Raw genomic sequence first — 12,640 nt, 5'->3', positions numbered from 1 at the left:
TGCAAAAAAAAAAAGAGGTCATGAAACCCTTCTTTTCATCTACAGTTTGAAAAAATGGTTTATTGGGGTCAGGCAATCCCAGAGTGGATGTGGTCTGCAGAGCGCTCTTTAGGGACGTCAGGCGTGCACGAAACAACCGCAGCATTGACTGCTTGCAGATCTTGGACAAACCTCCACTCATCGGGCTGGGATGGTTTTCTTGCCTTCTTAACTGGAAAAATAGGAGTGCACACTGGAGAGTCCTGGCAAGGGACAATTACATCTGCCTTCAGCAATGAATCAAAGACAGGTCTTATACCTGCGATTGCTTCTGGTTTGAGTGGGTACTGGGTCTGTTTAGGCCTGAAATCTGATTTGGGGGTGATCACCACTGGTTCAGCATTCTTTATTAGGCCTACATCATGTTTACCCTTCGCCCAAACGGAATTTGGAACTCCCGCCAATTGGGGGTGCACCTCTGCTGGAGTTATGCCTGTGGAAACAGAGACAACAAGCCACTATGGCCAGGGTCCCCAGGACCCTGGTCATCAGTGGCTAATATTACACTGCACTTAACATGCACACACATAGCATGACTTTGTTTGTAGACCCCAAGCTTTTGGCAAAACAACACACTAGGGTCCTCTGTTTTAGGACCATTCATTGCCATTGACTGCACACTTCTTGACCCATTTCCCCACGTCTTTCCAATGGGTGGCTCATGGCTTTGCTAACGAGACATGGGGTATAGAATTAACGATGTCAAAGAAATCATGTTGGCAGCAGTCAACCTCAGAGTCCTCTGATACGAGGCCGCGTATAACATGTTTGAGAACACTGCGATTAACATTGATGCAGCTGTTTGGACAACAAGTAAAATGGACCTGCACAGTGCAATAATGTTTAGACCAATATGTAGTTTTGAGGGTCAATCTTTCACGTGCATGGGGGTCTGCAAACCAAGTCTTTTCAAACTCGACATCTTGCCCTTGGTGAACATGTGCTGTGCAATGCAAATCTTCCTCTTTCATATATAATCTGTGTCAACTGATGAGGTGTTCAAGTGTGCGAGCTGTACAAGGTGTTTGGGAGTTTGTGCGAGTTGATCTGAGCAGAGCCGCCAGACATACACATACAGGGGGCTTCCAAACCCATACTGTACACTGCACATTTCAGTTATTTCAATAGTTAGTCCATCTGGAGTGGACGTGAGATTTAGTCCTAATTTGCACATTAAATCGCGTGCTAACAAATTTACTGGACATGTATGTGAGATGAGGAATGAGTGGGACGTGACTATTCCTCCCTTGCTTTTACACAGGAGGTTGACTGAGAAAGTTTCGGTTACAGGTCGTCCTGAGATGCCCATCATCTGAATAGAATTTGAGCTGAGCGGTAGGTCTACTGGAAGTACCCCATGTTGTATGACAGTGTCCTGCTCCAGGATCTACTAAAAAGGTTAACACATGCCCACATACAGTGAGGGGCATACAAGGGAGTTTAGAGAAGGGAGTAGTTGTGTATTTTAACAAACTTAATGCAACTTCAGGTGTATCTATCTGGACTGGTGTATCGGGCGTTTCTGTGTAGTCTTGCTGTTGCATGCAGGTGCTGCTACTAATGTGTTTAACGTTATATGAATGCTCCTGTCTATGTGTATCATCAGGTGTGTGTGTGTGTGTTACCTCCCCTGTTCTCTGTGTGGGGCCCGTTCCCGTAGTCCGCCCGTCAGTCTGCTTTGCTGTACTCCTCATGGGGCTTCTGCCTGCTACTGTGGAGACAATCTCGAGCAATGTGTCCCTTCTGATTGCAGTTGTAGCGGGTTGCGCCTTTTATCCAGGATGAGTCACCCCAGGTCATCCTGCCTCGGCCCCTACCTCGACCTCTTCCTCTAGGTCCAGGCTGAGCAGTCTGGAGAAGACTGAGAGTGGCGGCGTGTAGGTCTTGGTCTCTTTGTGTTGACTTTTTCTTCTCCTTCTCTTTCAGCAGCTTTTCTGCATGCACAGCGTACTGCTCGATCTTGGTGAGACTGGCAGTTTCCCACAGGAGACAGAGCTGCTTTACTGACTTGGCCACTGCTGGATCCATACCGTTCATGAAACTGTTCCGCAGGTGCGCTTCCCAGACTTCAGGAGTGCCTTCCACTCCAGCCAGGGTCACGGGTATGGTCAGGCCACTGTGTTTCTCATGCATGGCGGTGAGACGGGCGAGAAACACTGACACCACTTCTCCATCTTCTTGCTTACACATACTGATCTTAGTCATGTCTATGTTCAAGGGAAAAGCACTGTCCAGATGAGCACAGAGAGCAGTGATGGTATCTCTGTACTCACTATTGCCAGCTGCGCTCCAGTCTGGTGTAGTCATTCGCTGGTCAGCTTCCGGCCACTCTTTGGAAACTTTGTTCCAATCTATACCCATCTTGGTCATGAGCAGGCGGCGAAGTTCATGGGTGGTCAGTCGGAATTCTCTGTAAAATATCAACAGCTCATTACCAAATCTCTTTCCTCCTACCTCTCTCACGTTGGGAAGAGAAGCCATGCTTTCCTTCATGTCAGCTGTCATCCAGGGTCCGTGGACGAGAAGCATGCTGTCAGCTCCAGCCACTTCCACCACTGGAAGATGAAGGACTTCAGACTTTAGGTTATGGCCTTGTGGACCCATTGGTGAGCATGTGGTCAGGTCCAGGAGAGGGTGTCTCTTCCGTCGCCATATGCAAGACCGGATCTCGTGTGTGATGGAGAAGTGAGGGGAAGCGCTGATGCTGGAGGTGGCTGGTAGGCTGGGAGAGATTCCAGAGGCTCTTTTTTTTTTTTTTGCTTTGTCTCGACTTCTCCCCCTTTCTGTGGGTGAAGCACTTGTGGGAGTGATGCTCCGCCTTGCTGAGGAGGCAGTGTGTGTCGGGGTGATGGGGCAGACTCCAGGTCAGGGTCCATCTGAAATTTCAAACACTGAGAAGAGGGTGAGAGCTCTGCCTGTCGTTTCTCTCTTTTGTACTCTCTCTTAAGTGTTTCTTCTTTCCATGCAGAAAACACCCTCCAGTCCCCTAAGAACTTAATATTATCTGCAGACTCTTCTTTTTCCTTCCGTTTCAACTTTTCTTCTAACTGTTCTATCTGCCTGGGACTAAAACTGCCCTTCTCAGGGAATCCTAAGTCCTTTACCTATATGTCAAACTATGCCAAATAATCCTCGCCATACGAGGTTTTCATAAACTGGATGTTTGGGCTGTCATAGGAACACCCAATTCTTATTATAGCACATGTAGCCTCACACTTACTTGCTTTTTCTTTTCTTTCCCTAACTTACAGTTTCTATTCCTCATTGTACACTGTTATATCAATAGGTTATGACAACAATGGCTGAGTTTTATATTAGGATTACAAGAAGAACAAGTTGGACTATGTCCAAAAATGCGACACAATAATCCTTTAGGTATGTTCTTATTAGTAAACAATTTATCTGACATTTACCTTCAGCTAAAAGTAGGTATCATTTAGCACAACAACCTCAAAGACAACTCACGCATGTGTACAAAATCTATTTCTCTGTTTCAGAATTTGGAGGAGGACAGTACTCTGTTAATTCATCAATATTTTGCGTGCACACCGGTGTGTCTTGGTGATTTTGTGATCGAACCTCTCTATCCCGTCCTACGACGGGCCAGTTGTTCACACAGAACAAAGGGAGCAAGATTCAATTCTTTCCCAGTTATGAATCGCTGAACGTGAGTCTGTCGAGGCACGCACCCGTACTTCCTTCTCTCAAGTAGGTGAGCCATTACCCAGTCGTCACTTAGGCGGATATTTCTCTTACACAACCCAATAAACTACTCGCGGTTTATTGTCTCAAAATTGTGTTTTATCCATTTCAGCAAACATATTGATGGTACCACAGCTTAGCAGTCCTCCTGGGCTTGGACAAACTTCTGTCCATCTCTTATATCAGTCTTCCTTGACTGGGACAATCTCTGTCCATCTCTTATCAGTCTTCATTGACTAGGACAAATCTCTGTCTGTCTCTTGTATCAGTCTTTAAATACTGTTTCCACTAATTTCTTTACACAAGAACCCAAAGTTGTCACTTACTGGTTCGGTGAGCCCTGACAGTCTGGTCTCTCATCCGAGTTCTCAGCTCCGCACTGTAGCCTTGGGAGTGTTCCATCGTCCAAGGATCAGACTCGTAGGGCCCACCCAAGGACGCCAAATTATAATGGAAATTTCTAATAAACACTTCAGAACGCTTAGCAGTTGTCTTTTCAGTTATTTATTATAGTAGATCATATAAAACAGATATATAAAATAGAAAAAGAAGAGAAGAAGACACCACTTCTGATGATGCAGAGAGTACGCGCACTCTGAGTTGTGTTTTAGTGGCTGTTATCTATTATACTCTAAAGGCATTCGCTTACTGCTCGCGTCTTCACGTGATTGGCTCAAGATTTTCTATGAAACTTTGTTAAAGCGTGCACCTGGCATGCTCTGGTATGTGCAGGTGGATGCGTAGTTAGGGAGAACTCAGGCATCCTGCTTATCACCACCAAGGCCACAGAAAGGCGATTACAACATGGGAAAAACAACTTTCTCAGTTCACTAGGCCACTTGAGCTCAACACACAGAAACACAGAGAATAGGAATGTTCATCCAATAAATTTCCCTCACAGCTCATAGGCTCATCAGAGTGAAGCCATCTGGTCACCATCTTACCACTCCCATCATGGAGCAGAATAGTCATTTAGATGAATGGAAGCTACACAAAACCATCCATCCATCCATCCATCTTCTACCGCTTATCCAGATCCGGGTCATGGGGGTAACAGCCTAAGCAGAGCAGCCCGGACTTCCCTCTCCCTGGCCACCTCCACCAGCTCTTCTGGGGGAATACTGAGGTGTTCCCAGGCCAGCCGAGAGATGTAATCTCTCCAGCATGTCCTGGGTCTGCCCTGGGGTCTCCTCCCGGTGGGGCATGCCCAGAAACCCCCCCTTGGGAGGCATCCAGGGGGTATCATAACAAGGTGCCCAAACCACCTCAACTGACTCCTTTCGATGTGGGGGAGCAACGGTTCTACTCTGAGTCTCTCCCGAATGACCAAGCTTTTCACCCTGTCCCTAAAGAAGAGCCCAGCCACCCTGCGGAAAAAAACTAATTTCTACCGCTTGTATCCATGATCTCATTCTTTTGGTCACTACCCATAGCTCGTGACCATTGGTGAGAGTGGGAATGTAGATGGACCAGTAAATTGAGAGCTTTGTCTTTTGGCTCAGCTCTCTCTTTACCGTAACAGACCGGTTTAGTGTCCACATCACTGCTGAGGCTGCCCCGATCCATCTGTCCAACTCCTGCTCCCCCTTACCCTCACTTGTGAACAAAACTCAGAGATACTTAAACTCCTCCACTTTAGGTAACAACTCCCCCCTGACCCTGAGTAGGCACTCCACCTGTTTCTGGCGCCATGGCCATGGACTTGGAGGTGCTGATCCTCATCCCAGCCACTTCGCACTCAGCTGCAAAATGTCCCAGCGCATGCTGTAAGTCACAGATTGATGAAGCCATCAGGACCACATCATCCACAGAGACGCAGATATGTGATCCTGCTGCCACCAAACCAGACAGCCTCCTCCGCTTGGCTGTGCCTGGAAATTCTATCCATACAGTAAAAGTTATGAACAGAACCGGTGACAAAGGGCAGCCCTGGTGGAGTCCCACATGCACAGGGAACGAGTCCGACTTACTGCCGACGATGTGAACCAAACTCCTGCTCCAGTCATACAGGGTCCGAATGGCCCACAGTAGTGGGCCCTGAACCCCAGCATAGGCTTTCCCAGGGAGGCTGAGAAGTGTGATCCCCTATAGTTGGAACACACTCTCCAGTCCCCCTTTTTAAAAAAGGGGACCACCACCCCAGTTTGCCAATCCAGAGGCACTGTCCCTGACCTCCACGCAATGTTGAAGAGGCGTGTCAGCCAAGACAGCCCAAGAACATCCAGTGCCTTCAGGAACTCAGGACGAATCTCATCCACCCCCAGAGCCCGGTGACTGAGGAGCTTTTTAACCACCTCAGCAACCTCTGCCCCTGTGATGGGCGAGTCCTCCCAAGCACCCTCAGACTCTGCAATCTCCTCAGACAACATGAAGGTGGGATTGAGGAGATCCTCAAAGTATTTGTAGCAGTTCAATAGGGGTGAGTGGAGCACAGAGGACGGCAGGACAGAGAGCAGGTTTGCAAAGGGATTTATTGCCACACTTTTCAGTGAACAACTTTTCGAATGAACAGACACACATCAACACAACCAGCATCTAGTTCGGGGATCAGCTCCTCTGCTCTCGCTCTCCCTCCTTAAATAGGGCGTGGTCACTGGGAAGACGCAGACAAACACAGGTTAATTGCCATCAGGTGTAGTGATTCTGCCACTTACCTTCCCTGACTCCGCCCTCCTGTCACAGACCGGCGCTTGACCACGCCCCTGCTGCCACAGTATTCCTTCCATCATTGGACGATGTCTCCAGTTGAGGTCAACAGCACTCCATCCTCGCTGTAAACATTAGGGACAGAGCACTGCTTTCCCTTCCTGAGCCGTCAGATGGTTTGCCAGAATCTCTTTGAAGCCAACCAAAAGTCACTTTCCATTGCCTCGCCGAACTCCTCCCACACCCGAGATTTTGCTTCACTGACCACCAGAGCTGCATTCCGCTTGGCCCATCGGTATCTGTCAGCTGCCTCTGGAGACCCACAGGCTAACCAAGTCCGATAGGACTCCTTCAGCTTGACGGCTCCCCTCACCACAAGTGTCCACCACCGGATTCGGGGATTACCACCACGACAGGCACCAACAACCTTGCAGCCACAGCTCTGCATGGCCACCTCAGCAACGGAGGTGTGGAACATGGTCCACTCAGACTCAATGTCCCCATCCTCCCCGGTTTGCAGTTGAAGCTCTGCCGGATGTGGCAGTTGAAGATCTGATGGACGGGAGCCTCTGCCAGATGTTCCCAGCATACCCTCACTACTCGTTTGGGTCTGCCAGCTCTATCCGGCCTCCTCCCCCACCATCTGATCCAGCTCGCCACCAGGTAGTGATCAGTTGACAGCTCTGCTCTTCTCTTCACAAAACCAAACAAGTTATTTATAGAGTTGGTGGGAAAAAAATACAAGCACAATGGCTGCATGTGCAGCAGTGAACTGTACAAACCGTCAAGTCAGAGTATGTAGTGGAAATTCATTATGTCTGATAATTATAACTATTCTTTTAAGTTTGTTTCTTAAGACACGTATTTTTAAGTATGTTACCTCGCTTGTTGATAGTTTCGGCGAACACTTCCGCCTTCTTCAAAACAGTCACCAGATGTCGAGTGGTGACGTGCCTTATCAGCTGATGTTACTCTATGGAGGCGTGAACGTCCCGCCCAATTTGACAGGTAGTCCACGCCTCCTGCTGTCAGGTCGCTGCCCCAGGACTGCGCTCCAGGTGTGCGACAGCGCGTACGCTCCCTCATCCCGGTTCGTGGTCCTCTGCGCCCGCTTACGTATCTCCACTGCCTCCAAAATCCAACGCTGATATCTATTCTCTTCAGCGCGAATGACTCTGGCCTCTTCCCAATTCATAATATGATTTTGTCGTTTGCAGTGGTCTGAAATGGCTGATTTTAAGTTTTCTTGGTTTGCTTTTTCTTTTTCGGATCTTGTGAGTCTTTTTGTTGTTTCTTTTTCACATTCTAATTGGTGTTCTTTCCTGCGAGTGTGGAAGCATCTGCCCGTTTCACCAATATAGACTTTATTGCATGAGCGGCAAGGGATTTCATATATGATATATGATATTTCGTTCCTAAGGAACGAAATAGCAGGCATCCTCACCTCAGCTAAACCGCCACCCAGAAACACAACTAAACAGGAAATGGAAGCCATCAGAACACTCACAAAGAACAAGAAAATAACAATACTACCGGCTGATAAAGGGAGGACCACGGTTATCATGGACACTAATCAATATGAAAAACAAATGAATGAAATGCTCACGGACCCCAACACATATGAAATACTCAAAAAAGACCCGACGGAGGCGGCACGGTGGTGTAGTGGTTAGCGCTGTCGCCTCACAGCAAGAAGGTCCTGGGTTCGAGCCCCATGGCCGGCGAGGGCCTTTCTGTGTGGAGTTTGCATGTTCTCCCCGTGTCCGCGTGGGTTTCCTCCGGGTGCTCCGGTTTCCCCCACAGTCCAAAGACATGCAGGTTAGGTTAACTGGTGACTCTAAATTGAGCGTAGGTGTGAATGTGAGTGTGAATGGTTGTCTGTGTCTATGTGTCAGCCCTGTGATGACCTGGCGACTTGTCCAGGGTGTACCCCGCCTTTCGCCCGTAGTCAGCTGGGATAGGCTCCAGCTTGCCTGCGACCCTGTAGAAGGATAAAGCGGCTAGAGATGATGAGATGAAGACCCGACGGAGGAAAAGAAAAAAAGACAAACTATTACTCAAACCGTTAATGGATGACAACAAAATTGATAAACAAACATACAACCACCTCATCCCCACAGCAGACATCACCCCCCGGATATACGGCACACCGAAAATTCATAAACCCGGAGCACCACTAAGACCCATAGTAGACAGTATAGGATCAGTTACCTACAACCTTTCCAAGACACTGGCAGACATAATTAAACCACTCCTCGGACTTACGGAATACCATTGCAAAAACTCAAAACAACTGGTGAAAGAACTAAAGGAAATCAAGATAAAAAAGGATGAAATCTTTGTATCACATGACGTCATATCCCTCTTTACAAAAACACCAGTCACAAACACTCTTAACATAGTAGAAAACCGGTTAAAAGCAGACAGAACCCTGAAAAAACGTACAAAACTTACAGCACAGGACGTAACAAAACTATTATATTTCATTTCCACGTCCACATATTTCCAATACAGAGGTACAATCTATAGACAAAAAGAGGGATTTGCAATGGGGGACCCGCTATCTGCCACTCTATGCAACTTTTTTATGGAGGATCTGGAAACCCGAGCCATAGAAACAGCACCGGATGACTGCAAACCTATCTTCTGGAAAAGATATGTTGATGACATTCTTGAAATAACCAAAACAGGCCACACACAACAACTCACGGATCATCTAAACTCCATAGACAAGACAGGCAACATCAAATTCACACACGAAGAGGAAACGGACAAGACAATAGCATTTCTGGACCTAAAAATACACCACACAGAAGAAGGGAACATCAGAATTACAACATACAGAAAACCTACACACACCGACCAATATCTTCTCTGGACATCTGAACATCCCATCGCACACAAAATGTCAGTAATCAGAACACTATACGACCGAACACAGAACATCACGGAGGAGAAAGACAGACAGGAGGAGGAACAACACATCCAACAGGCATTAAAAAACTGCCAATATCCACCGTGGGCAATTCGAAAAGGAAAATCACAGACACAAAAAAAGGAAAGAAACAAACAAACAAGAAAAAACACAGAAAAAACAAACCGGGGCTTTGTCACACTACCATACATAAAAGGAGTCACAGAACACATCCAACGATCCATGAGGAAATACCACATCAACACCCCGGTCAAACCATACAAGAACCTCCGACAGCTGCTAGTTCACCCCAAAGATAAAATACAACTGGACAATAAATGCAATATCATATATGAAATCCCTTGCCGCTCATGCAATAAAGTCTATATTGGTGAAACAGGCAGATGCTTCCACACTCGCAGGAAAGAACACCAATTAGAATGTGAAAAAGAAACAACAAAAAGACTCACAAGATCCGAAAAAAGAAAAAGCAAACCAAGAAAACTTAAAATCAGCCATTTCAGACCACTGCAAACGACAAAATCATATTATGAATTGGGAAGAGGCCAGAGTCATTCGCGCTGAAGAGAATAGATACCAGCGTTGGATTTTGGAGGCAGTGGAGATACGTAAGCGGGCGCAGAGGACCATGAACCGGGATGAGGGAGCGTACGCGCTGTCGCACACCTGGAGCGCAGTCCTGGGGCAGCGACCTGACAGCAGGAGGCGTGGACTACCTGTCAAATTGGGCGGGATGTTCACGCCTCCATAGAGTAACATCAGCTGATAAGGCACGTCACCACTCGACATCTGGTGACTGTTTTGAAGAAGGCGGAAGTGTTCGCCGAAACTGTCAACAAGCGAGGTAACATACTTAAAAATACGTGTCTTAAGAAACGAACTTAAAAGAATCGTCAAGTCAGAGGTTGTGGACGGACATTTCATCTGTGAGTATTGATCGTGTGTGACCATTGATACAGGTGTGCGCACAGTGCTGTTTGCATGGACCCCCTATAGCATTTTATGATGGTTTGCAAGAGTGAAAGAAAAAAATAACAGAAAATCCGTCTCATCGTCTTGTCTGTTTTTGTTGAAAATCTGACACTGATGTCTGGAATGAACACTGTGACTGGGTCAGATTTTCAGTGGAAATGTCCTGGACTGGATCAAAGCCAAAGTCTAGACATGTTTGATATTGAATGTGAGAGCTCAAGCTCAACGGCTCAAATTCAAAAAGTAAAACGAAGGGAGTAAACGAGCCTCAGGAGCCTAAATGAAAGAAGGACCGTAGCCTTAGGCAGAAATGGCAGTGAGGGATGCAAATAAAAAGAGAGATGTTATTGTTCTAGTTTGGTCAGGAGTTATTTTCTTTTACTAAAGACTAAGCACAACTGACAATGTAGATCATCTACACACGCCTACTTGCACAAATTGACAAAATGGGTGAGATTGTCTGTTTTAACAATGATTTTAGTTTAAATGGAGTGTGAGTAGATTGATAAGTACTCTTAAATCAGGGTTGGTCATATTTCCCAGTCAGTGGCTTATTTCTTGGATGGCGTCTGATATATGATCTCCTGTACAAAGAAAAACTGAATAATTATAGTTGTAAATGAGCCATTCAATAAACTGATTAGAGACTGAACTGGAAAAAGGGGGAGCAATAACAGTGAAGGGGAGCACTATAACGATATGTAAGGAATGTGGGTAAAGTAGAGAAAATAAGAGGAGGGAATGAAAGGAAAAAAGTCAGGAGATACTTTTATTGGGGAAAATTTGATCGGATACCACAGTTTAACTCATAAGCCAAATACACATGATGGGTGTGGTAATATGGCGGCCAGATGGCTTCACTTGTTTAAACTGTGGGGCACAAGCTATGAGCTTTCTAGATTTTTACGTAGAGCTCAGTGGCCCTATCCAATCAAATTTGCCCCAAGAAAAGTATTTCCTGACTTTTTTCCGTTTCATTACCTCCTCTTATTTTCTCAGCTTTACCTCCCATTCCTTTCATATCTTTATATACGCTATCTTTATATACACTTTCTTATGCATGTATTGTCTATCTATTTTCTATTTGGTCAATAATAATAATAATAATAATAATAATAAAATCTGCAGTAATCTTCCTGAATGTGTCCATGATGATAAAATGTACTGAATACTGTAAATTATGATTAAAACACAAACACCCCACAAAAATCAACCATTCTCTCTCTCTCACACACACACACACACACACACTATAAATAACATGTCCAGTTTTGTGTGGCTTCCTCAGCAGAGATATGACCATACCGATCCAATGTGACTGGTAATCTGGCGGCCAGATGGCTTCACCTTCACTGGCCAATGAGCTGTCCAGATATTTTATGTAGAGATCAGTGTTTTTCACTGACTAACAGCTTCTTTCTCTTCATTCATAACAGCTGGAAAACAGGAAAGACAGTCGAGCGATGATGATTGTGATCTCTCCTGCTGAGATGGAACAATATTCTCACCAGGCTGTGGACAGAGACTATGCAGAGAGCAGTGTGTATACGAAAGGTCATGTGTTTCCACATTTGTTTGCTTCTGATCAGGCTCAGGCAGATTCCACCTTCACATTTACTAATATAGCACCACAAACACCAGGTCAAAATAATGAATGGGAACAAAAAGTAGAGATACCGATGAAGGATTACATACAGAAGATGTGCAGACCAAGTAGAGAAAACCCCACTTATATAGTGACTGGGGTGGTTCCAGGGGATAAATGGATCCCCATAAGAAGACAAAATAGAGAAAAACCTCAAGGTGTTAACATTCCCGGATATTTCTGGGCTGCTTTCTGTTGTGACATCAATCAGGGTCAAATCATTTCAAAGGCCTACCTCGCTAGGATGGTGGATTTCAATGTCCGGAATCCCTCCATGGCCAACCTGAATCGCCGACTCTCTAAACTGTATGGTCAGCCGTTCAGTGTGTTTCCAGGAACAAACTGCTAAAACTAGTTTTTAATCTGATCAGTAATGTTTTGTTCAGCAATCAGTTAAAAACCAAATTGATTGCTAAGCTTCTTCTTAACCTGAAATTTGTTATTTTGATCTTTAAAAAAAGCATGAAAACTGTTTTGCTTAATTAATGGCGATTTTTAAAAGAAAGAAAGAAAGAAAGAAAGAAAGAAAGAAAGAAAGAAAGAAAGAAAGAAAATGCTGCATTAATCATGGTACCATTGAAGAAAATAATTAAATAAAGCCTGTGTCTCATCTGATGCATTTCTCTGTTAATCACCCTGTGGATCTTTAATAAAACTTCACTGTTTGCTGTGAAACTGGTCGATTTTGTCGCCTCGTCATT

The 12,640-nt window shown here is 45.6% G+C and overlaps 1 protein-coding gene across 2 annotated transcripts in view; it reads left to right on the top strand.

Annotated features, from left to right (window-relative positions):
* LOC132884731 (endonuclease domain-containing 1 protein-like) overlaps positions 1 to 12,323 on the top strand; it is a 37,918-nt gene extending 25,595 nt beyond the window's left edge. For both annotated transcript variants that reach the window (XM_060918626.1, XM_060918627.1), the window contains exon 3: positions 11,731 to 12,323. In XM_060918626.1, coding sequence (XP_060774609.1) covers positions 11,731 to 12,288 — 558 coding nt within the window. In that variant the 3' untranslated portion in view covers positions 12,289 to 12,323. The remainder of the gene's footprint in view (positions 1 to 11,730) is intronic.
* The last annotated feature ends 317 nt before the right edge of the window (positions 12,324 to 12,640 follow it).

This window comes from Neoarius graeffei, chromosome 4 (assembly GCF_027579695.1).
Source record: "Neoarius graeffei isolate fNeoGra1 chromosome 4, fNeoGra1.pri, whole genome shotgun sequence".
NCBI classification, from domain to species: Eukaryota; Metazoa; Chordata; class Actinopteri; order Siluriformes; family Ariidae; genus Neoarius; species Neoarius graeffei.
This window is presented reverse-complemented; position numbering and strand designations above follow the sequence as displayed.